General features: G+C 40.7%; 1 protein-coding gene across 2 annotated transcripts in view; it reads right to left on the bottom strand.

Moving 5' to 3' along the window:
* Window positions 1-388: 388 nt before the first annotated feature.
* The window catches only part of ELOVL4 (ELOVL fatty acid elongase 4), a 41466-nt gene continuing 22414 nt past the window's right edge, over window positions 389-19440 (bottom strand). For both annotated transcript variants that reach the window (XM_069598952.1, XM_069598950.1), the window contains 5 exons: window positions 13402-13589; window positions 11881-11961; window positions 8528-8699; window positions 7245-7372; window positions 389-2958 (listed from right to left, as the gene is read on the bottom strand). In XM_069598952.1, coding sequence (XP_069455053.1) covers window positions 2683-2958; window positions 7245-7372; window positions 8528-8699; window positions 11881-11961; window positions 13402-13589 — 845 coding nt within the window. In that variant the 3' untranslated portion in view covers window positions 389-2682. The remainder of the gene's footprint in view (window positions 2959-7244; window positions 7373-8527; window positions 8700-11880; window positions 11962-13401; window positions 13590-19440) is intronic.

Here is a 19440-nt window from a genome sequence, read left to right on the forward strand (position 1 = left end):
ACAGAGAAGAGAAGGAAGAGAGCCACAGTTATCAGTTCAATGGGAAAACGCACTGCTAACACGTCTCAGCTATTCCTAGTCAATGCAGATATTTCAGAAATTCCCTATTTTCTGTTAGAAAACTTTTCTTAAGTTAATGACAAACTTTTACCAGAAAGAGGATGCAATCCTCCTCACTGATTTTTACATATGAGGCATGTATATTTAGTGGGGTGACAGAGAAATTATGAAAGCAATCATAAAAGGCTGTATTTATTACATCTTAAAATCATCTTTGGTTAAAAAAAAAAACTTAAAGTATAGTAAGGACTGGAGGATTTAAATATCAGAACAGGAGAACTTGCTAACTTTATTTTTAGAACAAAAAACAGCACACCATTAAATAGTGTTACCATGTAAACACTGCTATATTTAAAATGGATAACCAACAAGGACCTACTACTGCATAGCACAGGGAACTCTGCTCAATATTATATAACAACTTAAATGGGAAAAGAATTTGGTAAATAATAGATACATGGATATGCGTAACTGAATCTCTTCACTATACACCTGAAATCAATACATTGTTAGTCAACTACACTCCAATATCAAATTAAAAGTTTCTTCAAAAAAAAAAAAAGCTTACATTTGAAACGACAAATGTAAGAATTCACAACAAAATATGTCAGAATCCAAAAATTCTTTCAAAGAAACACCTAAGTTTTAAAGTAAAAACATGCTACCATAAAAAAATAAGCTTTTTGCCAGAAATTATTGACACCCAAGTTCTAGTTTCGTTTCTTTTCTACGTTAGAAATTGGCAGCAGGGAATAATTAGAATATTAACAACTGGATTAAATAAATAAATATCTAGCAGATTTATATTATAATAAACTGAGTAGCCAAAAAAATCATTTTTCCCACAGCAGTAGTATATTTATTGTGCTGAAATCAGGGAGCAGGGAATGAATAGCTCTAGGGAACCAGTACAGAATGTTCACAAAGATTTACAAATCTCTAGTCATTACAAACTGAGCGGTAAAGACAAAGGTATTGAATCCTCCTAGATCAAACTATACGTGCTGCAAATTTTCTGTAGTTCTCATGTCTGCATGCCTTGAAGCGGAGGTTGGGGGGGGGCGGAGTGTGTAATTTGAATGCACAATAAATATTTCATAGTTTACAAAGTATTCTGAAATAGTCTGCACAAACAGCATTACATCCTGCACATGCAGTTCTGATATGTTAAAGATACGTAGAAATACTCATGCCTTTTAAATTTTGGTCACAAGATCCCTGTGCAATACCCTCTACCAATTTAACCTATGTAATAAGACACAGCACAAGTTCTTTCCTAGTGAATTTCCAGTTGTGTTTTTACATTACATGAAATACTTCATTGGTAAAGAGCAAATTTAATTTTCTGGTTCTGACTACTCTCACTTTTACTCACTTTATGTCTTAGCAATTAACACCGTGTAACAATCAAGCATTGAATTTAATGATCTTTAGCACCAAGGAGTCAAGAATATTGCACCAAAACGGGTCTATACTTCATATCTAGTTACAAATAAGATCTTGCAACTCTGTCACAGAAAAATATCACTCCAAAATTAAACACATTGAAAGAGAAGGATAATTTCACAAAAAAGCTTGCTGTACGGTATTTGTAAAAAAAAAAAAAAAGTTAGTGAATTTGAAAGTTAGTATTAAAATTTACATTAGAGGACTCCTTGATTTTTTAATTAAAATTTATTTAATTTTAAATGTTCTTTCCAACAGAAGAGGTAGGTATATTTCCACATATGAAAAATCAGTAACAGCCACAAATCAAAACAAGGAAAGCCTGATAAAATCAACATACTCTCTTCTAACAGCACATAAATGTAACTATTTTATGATGTTACTAGTAGACACATGAGTTGTTTCATGTTCCAATCAGACAGTAATCTTAATTTTCATAATATATACCTAGTAGTAACAGGAGTATTGAAAGGCTGCCTTTTCATCACAAAATTGTTTCCCACAGTGATTTGTGCTGCAGGTCACAGTGAACTTTGAGCCACTGGACAGGATTTCACTGTAAATCTATTTTCACCAACACCATCATCATAAAGCCTCTAAGCGTCTACAAAGATCATCAGATTTTTAAAATTTAATTCCAACCAAAAGGGTATCTTCGGACTATAGGTGGAGAGATTTGATCATTCCAGTCAGCAAATGAATTCAAATGTGCACGTTTTAAAATATCTGCATTTCCAGTTTGGGACCAGAAAAGATAAGGGAACTGATTTTCATCAGTATATAAGTTGCAAATTAGCTTAAAAAAAAAATGCATAAAGACCGTGTTTCTGTGATCATCAAACTGAAGGATGAAGAGAAATGAAAAATCTCATGCACTGCTGGACGTGAATGCAGGGGAGGGGCGCAGGGGAAGGGCCTCCAAAGTCACGTGATGATTGCTTTGGTCTGACAACATCAAGGCTAATAGAAAAAATGTTTAAAATAAAAACTTCATAAATAAAACATCTGGGTGTTGTATTTAACACTTTACTCAATCTAAAGGTTACTAATAATACATAGAGCACATTTGCCTTTTTGCTCCCCACCCTCAAACCCTCATTTGCTTCTGTTTTCCCTGAAATCTTAAACGAAGTGGGAACTTCCTCACTGTCAACACCAGGTAAGGCCCAGTTCGTTTTACTCTCCTTTCGCTTTTCCATTTTTCTGCTTCTTGCCATTTTCTACCACTAGGTGGTTTTCGGATTTGTTCACACCATTTGCTGAAATACCATTGGCCGCTGTTTTTCCAGGTTTTGCTTTCTTAGGCTCTTTGTACGTCCGCACATAGAAGTTAAGGAAGAGGAATATGAAGCTGATCGCGTAGGCAATGAGAGCCCAGTGCATCCATTTGGGGAAGGGGCAATCGGTGTAAAGGGACAGCGCTGTGTGCCCGATGGTCACGTGGAACTGCACCTGGAAAACACAACAGCACAGGCGCTCACTGTGGGCAGCAAGCAGCTCACAGGCCCTGGCCCCTTCCTGGCTCCTTCTCACGCGGGCCGCTTCTCAAAACCACGTCCTCAACGGGGGCTTCCTGCTAAGACCCAAGTACCCCCACCCAATGGGGCCCTCCATCCCTTTAACCAAAGGGGTCTGGCTTGTGCTGGTTTTCTGTTTCATAGGAATTATGTCTTTTGCATCTGCTGACTTCTGGACTGTCCATCTCTTCCCTCGAGTACCACCTGAGGGCAAAGCTACGCACTGATCCCCATGATTAATACCAGACCACCTAACCTGCCTCTTGAGAAATCTGTATGCAGGTCAGGAAGCAACAGTTAAAAGTGGACATGGCAACAGTTAGAAGTGGACATGGAACAACAGACTGGTTCCAAATAGGAAAAGGAGTACGTCAAGGCTGTATATTGTCACCCTGCTTATTTAACTTATATGCAGAGTACATCATGAGAAACGCTGGACTGGAAGAAGCACAAGCTGGAATCAAGATTGCCAGGAGAAATATCAATAACCTCAGATATGCAGATGACACCACCCTTATGGCAGAAAGTGAGGAAGAACTCAAAAGCCTCTTGATGAAAGTGAAAGAGGAGAGCGAAAAAAGTTGGCTTAAAGCTCAACATTCAGAAAATGAAGATCATGGCCTCTGGTCCTATCACTTCATGGGAAATAGATGGGGAAACAGTAGAAACAGTGTCAGACTTTATTTTTGGGGGCTCCAAAATCACTGCAGATGGTGACTTGCAGCCATGAAATTAAAAGACGCTTACTCCTTGGAAGAAAAGTTATGACCAACCTAGATAGCATATTCAAAACCAGAGACATTACTTTGCCGACTAATGACCATCTAGTCAAGGCTATGGTTTTTCCTGTGGTCATGTATGGATGTGAGAGTTGGACTGTGAAGAAGGCTGAGTGCCGAAGAATTGATGCTTCTGAAGTGTGGTGTTGGAGAAGACTCTTGAGAGTCCCTTGGACTGCAAGGAGATCCAACCAGTTTATTCTGAAGGAGATCAATCCTGGGATTTCTTTGGAAGGAACGATGCTAAAGCTGAAGCTCCAGTACTTTGGCCACCTCATGCGAAGAGTTGACTCATTGGAAAAGACTCTGATGCTGGGAGGGATTGGGAGCATGAGGAGAAGGGGACGAGAGGATGAGATGGCTGGATGGCATCACGGACTCGACGGACGTGAATCTGAGTGAACTCTGGGAGATGGTGATGGACAGGGAGGCCTGGCGTGCTGCAATTCATGGGGTCGCAAAGAGTCAGACACGACTGAGTGACTGAACTGACTGACTGACTGACCTGGTATCTGGACCCTGAGGATTATTTTTTGGATAATGCTGAATAACATTGTCTAATGAGAGGGAATTAGTGAAGGCTCTTCAGTTTTTGTTTTCCTCCCAAATATATTGATTTCTTTCCACAAAGTTGTTAGCAAGCTGGTACATATACTTTTAAAAATGAGTTTATCAAAATGGTTCATTATCTGTTGCTTATAGGAGACAGGTAAATATGCATTTTAAAATTAATTAAAAATTTAAAAATTGAATTAACACAATCCTTTAAAAACTAAGATTCTTGGTAAAACTTAGTAGATATTTGACAATAAGTATAAAAGGAGAGGATGGTTCTCAGTATAAGAATTCATGAATTTCATGGGGTTAAACAACACTTAATTTTTTACAGGGTTAACATACAAGATTTACTGCTGTGAGAACTTCTGCCTTGGAAATACACTACCCTTCACAAAATTAACACCCTATTTAAAATGGGCAATTGCAGCTTCTCCTTTAAGGATAGCATTATCAGTATTATTACATTAAATATTATTTTTAAAGTTTACCCCATGTGTGGCTCCAAATTTGTATCACACTAAAAAACTTTAAAAGTTTCCCATGGCAAAATCCAAGTTTTAGGGACTTTTGATTTCACAATGATTCTTGGAACCTGCATCGCTGGAAAAGGGTGTGTCTGGGGGGTGACTGAGCGGGGCATCGCTCGAGGAGAATCAGGTGCAGTCTTCCCGCAATGTAGATAACAAGAGTTCACATGATTTCTGTCTTCTTCTCATTTTCCTGGGCCCATTTACTAATAACTGAGAGGAACAAATCACACAAACTGTGTAAACAGGTTACACAAAAACTGGAGGAAGCTTCCTGTAGCATTTTACTTACAGATGAATCCTGCACACCCAGCACTCCCCAAAAGCTGTGCTTCCCGTTTGGGTAGCCTGTTGTTTGGCAACTTAAAACAGAGACGAATGGTATTTCCAAATGTGATTCCACTGATAAAATTGCGCACATGCTATGATTAAAGCAAATTATAATAAATTCCAAGGCTTGAAGAATAGCTACCAGGTTGGTTTTGGATTTCCGGTTTGATTACTGGGCTGGTGCTTTAGCTCTGAAGGTTGCACTGAGTCACCCAGATGCTTCCAGAAGTCCTACTAGGGGTTGGTGCTGCGAACTGTCTCCTCTGAAGATGAACATTTGAGTATACCAAGCTCTGCTCTCTAAGGATTGTGTGTTAGGAAATTAAGAGTTCTTTGATCCTTGGTCCTTTAACTTATTTATTTTTTGGCCACACAGTGCTGCATATGGGATCTTAGTTCCCTGACCAGGGATCAAACTCACCCCCTCTGCAGGAGAAGCATGGAGCCCTAACCACTGGGCATCCAGGGAAGTTCCCCTTGGTCCCATCCTTTACCCGACCCCTTCGCTGGCTCTGTGACTTCTCTACAACCTTCCTATTCTAAATGTATAGGATCTGTTCGCAAGGACGGAAAAATGGGAGTAAAAAAACAAAGTTTATTTAAGAGAAGAATGAAGAGAGGTAATAATAACATTTTAAGTGGAAAAAAACTAAGAAAGAAGTTATTTTTCTAATTGTCAGGTGAGTATATGCTCCTCGGTTCTGTCTCGTCTGCAACAAAGATTTGGAGTGACGGACATTAAAGCACTTGGCATGTCACAGCTCTCGGGTCTTGGACAGACCGTGTTCTAGCTCTCAGGGCTCAAACGGACCGTGTTATAGCTCTTAGACAAATCAGTGTTACAGCTCCATGTTACAGCTCTATTTTATTTAGATAATGGCAGGAAAATCCATCCTCGAGGCATGAGAGCACGTGGACCCAAAGACGCGAAGAGAAGAACGCCCCAGCGACAGGGGTGGGGCGGGGCGGGGCGGGGAGAGCCCTTTGGCTCCTCTTTTTGTATGTTTTTCTGTCCCCCTGGGCCTGCCCTATGCAAACTGGGCTAGCCAAGAGTGCTGTTTGTTCTACGAGGTCCTCAGACCTTCCTTTGGAGAAGGCAATGGCACCCCACTCCAGTACTCTTGCCTGGAAAATCCCATGGATGGAGGAGCCTGGTGGGCTGCAGTCCATGGGGTCGCTGAGAGTCGGACACGGCTGAGTGACTTCACTTTCCCTTTTCACTTTCAGGTACTGGAGAAGGAGATGGCAACCCGCTCCAGTGCTCTTGCCTGGAGAATCCCAGGGGCGGGGGAGCCTGGTGGGCTGCCGTCCATGGGGTCGCTGAGAGTCGGACACGACTGAGCGACTTCACTTTCACTTTTCCCTTTCATGCATTGGAGGAGATGGCACCCCACTCCAGTGCTCTTGCCTGGAGAATCCCGGGGACGGGGAGCCTGCTGGGCTGCCGCCTGTGGGGTCACAGGGTCGGGCACGACTGAGGCGACTCGGTGGCAGCAGGCCTTCCTTTATTCTGTTTTTGCAGGGTTTTCCCTTCCTTGTCTTTTAGCCACCACCATTTTGGACTTCTGTTTCCTAGTCTAACTACCTAACACTAATCACCGACTCAATGGACGTGAGTCTGAGTGAACTCCGGGAGATGGTGATGGACAGGGAGGCCTGGCGTGCTGCGATTCATGGGGTCGCAAAGAGTCGGACACGACTGAGCGACTGAAACTGAACTGAACTGAATACTCATCATAAACGAGTATGCATTTTGTGACATGCCTAGATCTTTACTCACCCATTTCACAGAGATGTTTAAAGGACATTCCTATTAGACAGACAGGACCTGCATCTGGTCTTTCAGGGACATTTAGAAAGCAAGAGTCTGTGAACACTCAGCCTATGAACAGGTGGTTGAGAGCCAGACAGCCTCAATGCCTATCGCACAGACAAAGCCAGTCTGGTAACACAGAGTGGGTGAAAGTAACTCAGCCCTCCACAGTGAACGAGAGCCGGACATTCTCAGTCGTTAGTTGAGAACTCACCAGCTGCAGCATGGTCAGGTATCGCTTCCACCAGAGATATTTCTGAATCCACGGGCCGAAGGCAGCTAACCCATAGTATGAGTACATAATCACATGGATGAAGGAATTCATCTGGGCTCCAAAAAATGCTTTAGAAAAAGAGGTAATTACAAGACACAGAAATCTTTATTTAGGTGATAAACCATTTGAACGTAAAATAAATCAATCTACATTATTTTCCAACATTTAATACTGAGTATAGATGAGAAATAAAAGTTGTAAAATAGTTCTAATGGACAAGCCTTCTCTTCAGATCATGCCAAATATTTTTAAAGTTTAAGACTCCGGCTTTTACCATATAAATAAAAATGGGTGTTCTTCAAAGGCAAAGGACTTCCCAAGTGGCTCAAGTTTAGGCCCTAATGTACTTAAGCAGGTCCTAACACTGCCAATATTATTTTTCATTCTGTTGCTCTTGGGGGATAAGAGCCAGGGTACAGATAATGGTTTAAAGCAGATTTGTAAATCCTTCATTATTGTCTTTACACGTGCTGATACACATAGCTACAACAAAACAGTACTCACTTCTTAGATTTCTAAATAGTTTAAACGTAAAGTAGCAAGATGAACTGCAGTATGACTTGTACCCTGGGTTCCCATCAGAGGAATGGTCTGTTTCCAGCTCAGTGGTGTGAATTATCTCCAATGTACAGGCATCTGAAAAGCTGGAGGTAGATCTTGGCCAAACTGTGAGTTCAGATTCTCTTCAATACTGAGAAGGCTACATACAATTTCCTTTGAGTAAGAAGCAGTAGGTTTACTGGGGCTTGTTTGAGAGCAAGAGTGGGCTCTGGGCTTAGAGAAGAGGAGGAGCCTTCAGATGGAGAAGTTCTATCTTGGTATCCTCTGGATCAGAACCACTAGAATTGCTCCCTCTCAAAATACTGTTTGCTACACTTGGGATTCATTTATGCTAATCTCTGGGGTAAATCTTTAGGTGTGAAAGTAGTCACAGATAAACAGCTAAAGCTCTACTTCCTTCAAATTTCTTTAAAGTGACATTAACACAGGAATAATTAAGCCTGGAAGTAAGTTATATTTATGTGTGTGTGTTAGTTTCTCGGTCATGAGCCTCCTCTTTGCGATCTCATGGACTGTAGACCGCCAGGCTCTTCTGTCCATGGAATCCTCCAGGCAAGAAAACTGGAGTGGGCTGCCGTTGTACCAAGCCAAATTCTCACCACTTTCCACCCAACACATTTATATAATTCAGTGCACGGGGACACAGTCCTGAAGATGCTCACCCTGTCCCCCTGCAACCCACTTAATTCCAATCCACCACAACGTAAACATGGTACAGTGATGATACACGTGAAGGAAAGAGACTTGGTTGTTTTTCTTCCTCAGGATAAAAAACACCGTGTCCAAATACTCAATTCCTTTAGATATAAAGTACCACCACAGAGCAGCAGCTATCTGCAGAAAGAAAGGGAGAGCATTTTATAAACACCAGAATGATACTATCACATGGCTGTCTACTAAAGTTAAGTCTTAAGCAATTTTTACTGCACAAAATGTATGAGGCATAGAATCATTTTTGTTTAAGTGGGTGTGAAACCTAGGCATCTTTTCATGGGGAAAATGATGGGAAATGGGAAATAAAAGAGTCCAAATCTATATCTACACTATGCCAACAGTTCAGAGAAAATTTTCAGTCTGTTTCATAGCTGGATGTCATGGGTACCAACCTGCTGATTGCAATGCTGTGAACGCTTTCAACTGCTATGATTTTCAATGTGGTAGAGAAGCTGAGATATTTACTCTATAAAGGTATTTCAGTTGCTCATGCCTAGCCTATATTCCAGCCTCAGAGATTCTTGCAAGTATGACTGAGTGGCAACTGGTCTCTCTTTCTCACTTCAACATGTGCAACAAAATACTTAACCACATTATTTTTTATTAGGCAGTGAAATTTTTAAAACGACAAACTGCAATAAACACAAACACGCAACAAATATTTCCTAGGTCATAAATATAATCCTGCTTACATGAGTAAGTCTTTTCTTTTCCTGGGCTCTAATTAAGACACCAGATGGTGCAGAAAGATTACATTACACGCTGAGATTAAGGATCCAAGGATCCAGTGAGAGGTGACCTGGGTATATGCATTTTAAAGCACTTCACAAGACTCCCACTGCAATAGGAATCTAGATTCACCTTTCTTATGTCAAGCATTTTCTATGGCATCTGCCCCATATACCAACAGCCAAGGCCACGGCACAAACTGAAATCTGATGGTGAACCTGTGTGCCAGCAGTGCGGCAGATGCATTCACAGGAAGGCTTAGGCTGCTCAGAGCTGACAGGGTCTTTCTTCATTCGCTAAGAGCACCTGTTGGATGCCATGGGTTTGTGTTTGTTTAGGTTTGGCTGTTCGCTTTTGAAAAACAAAATTACGATTTTAAAGTGTAGGCAAGGAAAAAAGAGAACAGCCAAAGAGAAAAATAATGTCTTGTATTTACAAACTGAGAATTATTTACTGAGTGTGTTTGCATAATAACATTGTTGAAAATGATAAAAGTTGTGCGAAAACAAACTAGAAATAGGGAACTACTGACAGCAACACTATATTTAATAGTCAGTATTATGTTAGTATTTTAAAGTGTAACATTTTGGTGCAGTAAGGGGCTTCGCAAGTGGCTCAGCAGTAAAGAGTCCACCTGCCAATGAAGGAGACGTAGGTTTGATCCCTGGGTCGGGAAGATACCCTGGAGCAAGAAACAGCAACCCACTCCAGTATTCTTGCGTGGAGAATTCCATGGACAGAGGAGCCTGGTGAGATATAGTCTGTGGACTTGGACATGACTTAGCAACAGAGTATGAAGGGAAGAGGTCATGTCTTATTTTCCCTCTTATTTGGCACTCTAAATCAGCAATGATTCATAAACAGTAATTAACAATCCTCTCTAGTTTGTGAAAGTGCTAATCGCTCAGTGGTGTCTGACTCTTTGCGACCCCATGGACTGTAGCCCGCCAGGCTCCTCTGTCCATGGAATTCTCAGGGCTAGAACACTGGAATGGGTAGCCACTGCCTTCTCCAGGGGATCTTCCGACCCAGCAATCAAACCCAAGTCTGCTGCATTGCAGGCAGATTCTCTTGCATCTGAGCCACCAGGGAACTGAAGAGCTTCATCAAAGTGAAAAGATCCTTCTTAGCTACATAACAACGGATACAAAGATGAGGCTCTGAGTAAAACACTTATTCTGCCACATCTCAGAACAGCCGAGAGGGAAGAAATGTTCAAATACAATCTGCTGCCACTCTTGTCCTTTCTCCTCCTAGATTCCAGGTCTCACAGCAGCTACATTTCAAAAGAACTGATCAATTTACGCATGCCAGGAGGGCAGGCACACAATGGCCAGAGTGGTATCTTAAAAACTTTATCCCCCAAATGCTGACATGCTGTTTGGCCCGAAGGGTTTATCTAAGCTCACTCCTCAGAGAAAGCAAGGCCAACACGTTTCCTTTTCTCTCTCCAGATGCCAGCAAGACCAGTCGTGCTCCAACCAGAAGGTTCTCTAGCAACAAACTTCAACAAAGGGGCTCCCCTCAGGCAATCTCAGGTCTGAGTTCCTGGCTAACCTTCTGTTTGCATGCCTGCCTCTCCCACCTCTGCTGGAAGGTCAGCTCCACAAAGGCTGGACCCCGTCTGCCTTCCCACTTGGGTCCCCAGTACCATCGCACTATCTGTGTATAGCTGATGTTCAATACACATTTGTTGAATGAATAAAATAAAACCAACGTGACAACCAAAAGGGGTGATTTTTCATCAGCGTGTTAAGTCTTCCAATGGGGAAATGAAGACAGAGACATAAAATCATAAATACATTAAAGCAATTTAGTCTTGGGTCTTGATGAATACTGGTGTTTATATTGTTGAACCCCAATGCTAAAGAGCTATTTTTCTTTAGGGCCAGCTACTACACATTACATTATTACTACATATATTATATCTAACATAAAACACACACATAGTTAACATATGTTATGGACACATATGTTTAATATGAGCACAGTATACAAGAGGTGTTCAATAAATACTTAACAAAGTAAGATAATTTATTGTTTCTTCACTTAAGTAAAATGGCAATTTTACTGATGTAGGTGACTACAAAGTACAATATGATAACACTGTATTACTACTCTATTTTTCTCAAATATAAATAAAAACTGGGTTTATACCTATACAAGCTGTGCTATGCCTAATTTACTAAACATTAAATCATTTATATTTGTCTTCCTCATACTTGCTTAACAAATGAATTCAACTTCAAGAGTTTCTATTCTTGACCCCCAAAACCAAAAATCTAAAATATAATCTTTATACTAAACATGGAACTATTAGTATTATTATTTTTTTTTGAGTACTGCATTTCAGTAGCCCAGCACATATTCACTCTCAAATCACCAAATGAGGAAAGATAATGGGCGAAGGAAATGGATTTTAAATTATGTATATTTTTTAAAAAGTAGTTTTATTGACTCAAAACAATCCCACTGTAGTTTTACCACTACATTAAAGCATGCTTTTTTACAGACTAGAGACTACAAAATTAAACCAACTTCTACTGATTAGCAGTATTTTTAATGTACTTACCCTGACTTCATGAACATTATCAGAATAATCCACAGTCTGGCAAATATAGCTATATCCTGCATTATATGATCCCATGAATAACTGGAAACAGAAAATAACATTTGGAGTAAAGTTTTAGAAGATATAGCATTTAAAAGCACTATATACAATGTGCAAACTTTCAAAATATTTTTAAGAGCAATACTGTCTTAAAAATAAATTTCAAATGCACTAAACATTTAATATGTTGGAATTCCTAAAATTTATCATTCGTCAATTTATTCTTAAGTTGAAATCTAAATTTAAAATGATGTGTAAAATTTGGACTGAGACACTCTATCTATCTTATAATATTAAGAGAAACTGTGATTAACCACGCTGCAAGACTTGCACGGGTTTCTAGTTTTGAACCAGAGTGGACTGCATCTAACAAATTAGGGAAAGTAGCCAAATAAATTAAAGCTTTTTATGATGTTGAGTTTCTGTAGGCTACGCTGTCAGTTGAAGAGATTTTTTAAAAGGAGCATACGGTTCATTTTCTTAGCATCACCAGTTCAGTTTGCTGGGTTCAGGATGAACACTGAGGAGGAGTCTCTTGGAAAACAAATTCCTTTCAGTCTTACAACTTAAAAAGTGGTTGGGTCAGTCTAATTTTTAGGATTTCCTCTTAAAATGCCATAGAGAACTTCTTGGTGTCCAGAAAAGTATACACTGATCAGCAGCAATAGTTGTATAACAGTTAACGCATTTTAGTTCCAACCTAAAATTAACACACTTATATTATGTGGTAGGATTTAAATTTGAAATCGGTATTTCACATCTGCATATTTTCATCAGTTACCAAACCTGAAACTGCTGAATGACAAATAGAAATAGCCACAACTATTTACTGAGGTCTTAATATGTTCTAAACACTATGCAAAAATTATCTCACTTACTTCTGATACCTTAGAAGCTAGATATTATGCTCATTTTACAGATGGGGGAAATGAGCCTCAAAAAAGTTAAGGAACTTCCAATGTCAGAAAAGGCAATGGCAACCCACTCCAGTACTCTTGCCTGGAAAATCCCATGGACGGAGGAGCCTGGTAGGCTGCAGTCCTTGGGGTCGCTAAGAGTCGGACATGACTGAGTGACTTCACTCTCACTTTTCACTTTCATGCACTGGAGAAGGAGATGGCAACCCACTCCAGTGTTCTTGCCTGGAGAATCCCAGGGACAGAGGAGCCTAGTGAGCTGCCGTCTATGGGACTGCACAGAGTCGGACACGCCTGAAGCGACTTAGCAGCAATGTCAGAAAAATCAGTAAGGGTTATTTCAGAATCCAGTTTGTCTGCTTCCAAATTTCAGTTTAAACAAGTCTTATACTTTATGTATGTTTCAGATTTTTGTTGTCCATGCTTATGTCAGTAACATAAATTCACTCTTAGAGGAGCTAACAGCTATCTCAGGGCACAGCATTCCAATCGTAGTTTTACACATTCTTATTTTTCAATTTGCAACAGACCTGAGGGAGTATAAAGTGAACTTTAGTAAACCTACCTCTCTGAAGATAAAAAGGTTAAGCAAAACCATCCCGAAATTATAGAGAATGAGCACTAAACGCATCTGGAAAGGTTCTCGGTCCTTCATCCATTTTGGACCCAGCCACACGAAGAGGAGGTACAGGGTGCTGATGCAAAGTGTAGGCAGTGGAGACTGCATCAGAGGCCAGTTCTCGACGCGTTTATCTACAGAGGGGACACAAAATTCGTTACATGATAAACGTTTTATCAAATGGAATTATTAGGAAGCGGCACATTTCAACTTAGCTTCCCTCCGTGACCAAACACAGATCCTTAGAGGTCCAACAAAAACACATGACATACAGCTCTAATGACGTGGATGAACCTAGACCCTATTATACAAAGCGAAGTAAGTCAGAAAAAGAAAAACAAATATTGTATATTAACACATATATATGGAATTTAGAAAGATGGTACTGGTGAACTTATTTGCAGGGCAGCAATGGAAAAGACTCTGATGTTGGGAGGGACTGGGGGCAGGAGGAGAAGGGGACAACAGAGGATGAGATGGCTGGATGGCATCACCTACTCGATGGACGTGAGTCTGAGTGAACTCCGGGAGATGGTGATGGACAGGGAGGCCTGGCGTGCTGCGATTCATGGGGTCGCAAAGAGTCGGACACGACTGAACTGCGCTGAACTGAATGGAGATGCAGACATAGAGAACAGATTTGGGGACACAGTGGGACAAACTGCGAGAGTAGAATGGAAACATGTATGTTACCATATGTAAAATAGCCAGTGGGAATTTTCTGTATGATGCAGCGAGCTCAGGCCAGTGCTGTGTGACAGCCTAGAGGGGTGGGACAGAGTGGGAGGGAGGTTCAAGAAGGAGGGGACATGAATACCGATGGCTGACTTATGTTGATGTAAGGCAGAAACCAACACAATACAGTAAAGCAATTATCCTCCAATTAAAAAGATATACATTTTAAAAATATATGACATTTAAACTAAAGAAACAAGAAGTAATTCCTGGGAGTAGCTTTTGGAAGAGAAGTTGCATTATATAAGGTACACCTTATATGTTTATTTGACAGAGAACCTTGACAACAAAGAGACGAAACAAGGTTCATTGAAAATACAGAATAGGCTTGGGATGAAAAGTTAATCAAAGGTTTCATAGACAGAAAATACTTAAAGGAGAAACTTGACCCTATACTAAATATGTGAAATAAATCAGCACAGTTTGGAAGCTGCTCCCTCCTATGCTAAAAGCAGGAAAACCTTAGTAAACTGAAAAGGTCTGGAGAATGGACGCCATCCCCTGCAAGATATCTGGATGCTGAAGACAAGAGTATGGTAATAACCGAATTAAGTTGAGGATTAAGTTACAGGTCATTACAGTTTGATAATCTATTTAAATGGCAACCACCATATTCAAGACATTTTTCTTTCCTGAGAACATGAATTTATTCTTTTCCCATGAATATAATCAACTTAAGTGCTTTTCTCTAAAGCTATAAATCCTACCTATGTATGTGTAAATATATATATCTCCAATGTAACACATTATTCATTTAAATTGAATCAGCTGTCTTTAAATTCAAATATGTAATCTTGAATCAAATTTATAGCAGAGTTTTGCCACAAATATTTCTGAGATGCATAACAATAAAATATGAGGTAGACAAAAATTTACATTACAAAAAAACACTGAAGTCAATTTTTATATTTCTAAAAGCTAAATGGCATTTTGAAGGTTGTGAATCTAATGTCTAATTTATTCTTGGTAATACATATTATTTTTATGCTGTGTTTTGAGGAAAATAATATATTTCTCAATAGTTAAAAAATTTTAGCCAGTTCCTAAAAGCTAGCCTAAAGGAATGTAATTTGATTGCTCATTACAACGTCTCTCTATTTAAACTGTCCGTTTTATATATATATGTGAAGCAGCTCTGGATAAGTTAATTATCTTTCAAAATACTTTACATAAAAATAAATTAGCCTGTTCTTTTATTACTGTCAACAGAAAATAAGACAGAACATGTGAGACACAGGTACAAAAATATCTAATCACATAGCTTCCGAAGCTGGGAAGTAATTTAGTAACTATGGTTTCCATAAAAAAAGAGTTGCTAGAAGAGTGGGATGGGGCTTCCCAGGTGACTCAGCCGGTAAGAATCCCCTCGCAATATAGGAGACTTGGGTTCGACCCCTGGGTCAGGAAGATCCTCTGGAGAAGGAAACAGCAACCCACTCCAGTATTCTCACCTGGAAAATCCCATGGAGAGAGAAGCCTGGTGGGCTACAGTCCATGGGGTTACAAGGAGCCGGGCAAGACTTAGTGGCTAAACAACTGCAAGGATGGGATACTGACTCGAGAAGAAGAAGAAGAAAAAACACACAAGTATGAGAACAAGAATAGAAGACCCAGAGGAACTGATTTTACTTTATAGTTTACAGGGGAAGCCTACCATCTATCTATCCACAGAAATTATGGTTCTGTCACTCAAATCAAAACACATTCCAGAACTAAAAATAAACGAAAATACTTAAAGACGGGAGGGACGGTAGTCCTCTTATAGGGAGGGTAGTTTAAGAGGCGGAGGGGTGGCTTTTGGTGAGGGCACTGTGCCGCCGTGGCCTCACTAGTGGCTGGGCACTCTGCTCTAATGTCACGATGCCATTCTTCTGCACCCGTATCTTTCTATGTCAAAAGGCCCCTTAAAACATGGGGTACTGATCTACTTAGACCTTTATTTTTCCATATTACAGAAAAAGACTAATACAAAGCCCCTAAATCCTAAAGCTTGGCTCTACTTCCGGTCACGAGAAAAGGAGCTGCCGGGGTGTCCCACCTCCATCCACAAACTAGAGGGCTTTTCCCATGGGATGGATGCGAAGAGCAAAAGAACTCTGCTATGAGATAATCTATGTAACAAAGAAAATTACAGAGAAAGATCGATCATATTCTTTGCAGCTGAAGATGGGGAAGCTCTATATAGTCAGCAAAAACAAGACCAGAAGCTGACTGTGGTTCAGATCATGAACTCCTTACTGCAAAATTCAGACTTACATTGAAGAAACTAGGAAAAACCACTAGGCCACTCAGGTATGACCTAAATCAAAATCCCTTACGATTATACAGTGAAAGTGACAAACAGATTCAAGGGATTAGATCTGACAGACAGAGTCCGTGAAGACCTATGGACAGAGGTTCATGACACTGTACAGGAGGCAGGGATTAAGACTATCTGCAAGAAAAGAAATGCAAAAAGGCAAAATGGTTGTCTGAGGGGGGCTTACAAATAGCTGAGAAAAGAAGAGAAGCAAAAGGCAAAGGAGAAAAGGAAAGATCTGAATGCAGAGTTCCAAAGAATAGCAAGGAGAGATAAGACCACCTTCCTCAGTGATCAATGCAAAGAAATAGAGGAAAACAACAGAATGGGAAAGACTAGAGCTCTCCTCAAGAAAATTAGAGATGCCAAGGGAACATTTCATGCAAAGATGGGCACAATAAAGGAAAGAAATGGTGTGGACCTAACAGAAGCAGAAGATATTAAGAAGAGGTGGCAAGAAAACACAGAACTGTATGAAAAAGATCTTCACGACCTGGATAATCACGATGGTGTGATCACTCACCTAGAGCTAGACATCCTGGAGGGCAAAGTCAAGTGGGCCTTAGGAAGCATCACTATGAACAAACTAGTGGAGGTGATGGAACTCCAGCTGAGCTATTTCAGATCCTAAAAGATGATGCTGTTAAAGTGCTGCACTCAATATGCCAGCAAATTTGGAAAACTCGGCAGTGGCCACACGACTGGAAAAGGTCAGTTTTCATTCCAATCCCAAAGAAAGGCAATGGCAAAGAATGCTCAAACTGCGATACAACTGCCCTCATCTCACACGCTAGTAACGCTCAAAATTCTCCAAGCAAGGCCTCAACAGTACATTAACTGAGAACTTTCAGATGTTCAAGTGGGATTTACAAAAGGCAGAGGAACCAGAGATCACATTGTGAACATCCACTGGATCATAGAAAAAGCAAGAGAGTTCTAGAAAAACATCTACTTCTGTTTTATTGACTACACCAAAGCCTTTGACTGTGGATCACAATAAACTGTGGACAATTCTTCAAGAAATGGGAATACCAGACCACCTTACCTGCCTCCTGAGAAGTCTGTATGCAGGTCAAGAAGCAAAAGTTAGAACTGGACATGGAACAACAGACTGGTTTCAAATTGGGGAAGGAGTACGTCAAAGGTGTATATTGTCACCCTGCTTATTTAACTTATATGCAGAGTACATCATGCGAAATGCTAGGCTGCCCAAGTTGGAATCAAGATTGCCAGGAAAATATCAATAACCTCAAATATGCAGATAACACCACCCTTAAGGGAGAAAGCAAAGAGGAACTAAGGAGCCTCTTGATGAAGGTGAAAGTGAAAGTGAAGTCGCTCAGTCGTGTCGACTATTTGCGACCCCATGGACTGTAGCCTATCAGGCTCCTCCGTCCATGGGATTTTCCAGGCAAGAGTGCTGGAGTGGATTGCCATTTCCTTCTCCAGGGGATCTTCCCAACCCAGGAATCAAACCCGGGTCTCCCGCATTGTAGACAGACGTTTTAACCTCTGCGCCACCAGGGAAACCCTGATGACGATGAAAGAGAAGAGTGAAAAAAAAATTTGGCTTAAAACTCAACATTCCAAAAAGTAGGATCATGGCATCCGGTCCCATCACTTCATGGCAAATAGATGGGGAAACAATGGAAACAGTGAGAGACAATTTTCTTGGGCTCCAAAATCACTGCAGATGGTGACTGCAGCCATGAAATTAAAAGATGCTTGCTCCTTGCAAGAAACGTTATGACCAACCTAGACAGCATATTCAAAAACAGAGACATTACTTTGCCAACGAAGGTCCATCTAGTCAAAGCTATGATTTTTCCAGTAGTCATGTATGGATGTGAGAGTTGGACTATAAAGGAAGCTGAGTGCCAAAGAATTGATGCTTTTGAACTGTGGTTTTGGAGAAGACTCTTGAGAGTTCCTTGGACTGCAAGGAGATCAAATTAGTCAATCCTAAAGGAAATCAGTCCTGAATATTTATTAGAAGGACTAACGCTAAAGCTGAAACTATAATCCTCTGGCTACCTGATGGGAAGGACTGACTCACTGGAGAAGACCCTGGTGCTGGGAAAGATTGAAGGCAGGAGGAGGAAGAAATGACAGAAGACAAGACAGCTGGATGGCATCACCAACTCGATGGACATGAGCTTGAGCAGCTGCGGGAGTTGGCGATGGACAGGGAAGCCTGGTGTGCTGCAGTCCATGGGGTCCCAGAGAGTTGGACAGGACTGAGCAACTGAACTGACTATGTAACAAAGAAAGGAAGATAAATTTACCTGTAAGGCTTTTCTAATTTCAAACATTTTACATTATTTCTTACTCTTATACACACAATTCCCATTGACTTCAAAGGCAGTTCCGAGCAGCAAGCAAGGGAAAAATTAAGAGAGGTGGGCCCAAAACTTCCCCCAAATCAATAATAAATAAAAATGCACATTCTTGGGAGGGAGTTTGGATACATGGATACATGTATGTATATGTATGGCTGAGTCCCCTTGCTACCCACCTGAAACTAGTACACCATTGTTAACTGCTGCTGCTGCTGCTGCTGCTAAGTTGCTTCAGTCGTGTCTGACTCTGTGCGACCCCATAGACAGCAGCCCACCAGGCTCCCCATCCCTGGGATTCTCCAGGCAAGAACACTGGAGTGGGTTGCCATTTCCTTCTCCAATGTGTGAAAGTGAAAAGTGAAAGGGAAGTCGCTCAGTCGTGTCTGACTCTTAGTGACCCCATGGACTGCAGCCCGCCAGGCTCCCCCGTCCATGAGATTTTCCAGGCAAGAGTACTGGATTGTTGACTGGCCCTGCTCAATACAAAATAAAAAGTTTAACAAAAAATTTAAAAAGAAAGAATGTCAATGGAATCATGGTGTCACAAAGAGTTGGACACGACTGAGTGACTGAACTGAACTGAATCTTCAAGAGCTCATGCTCATTCTCAAT

This window comes from Ovis canadensis, chromosome 8, assembly GCF_042477335.2.
Source record: "Ovis canadensis isolate MfBH-ARS-UI-01 breed Bighorn chromosome 8, ARS-UI_OviCan_v2, whole genome shotgun sequence".
Classification (NCBI taxonomy): Eukaryota; Metazoa; Chordata; class Mammalia; order Artiodactyla; family Bovidae; genus Ovis; species Ovis canadensis.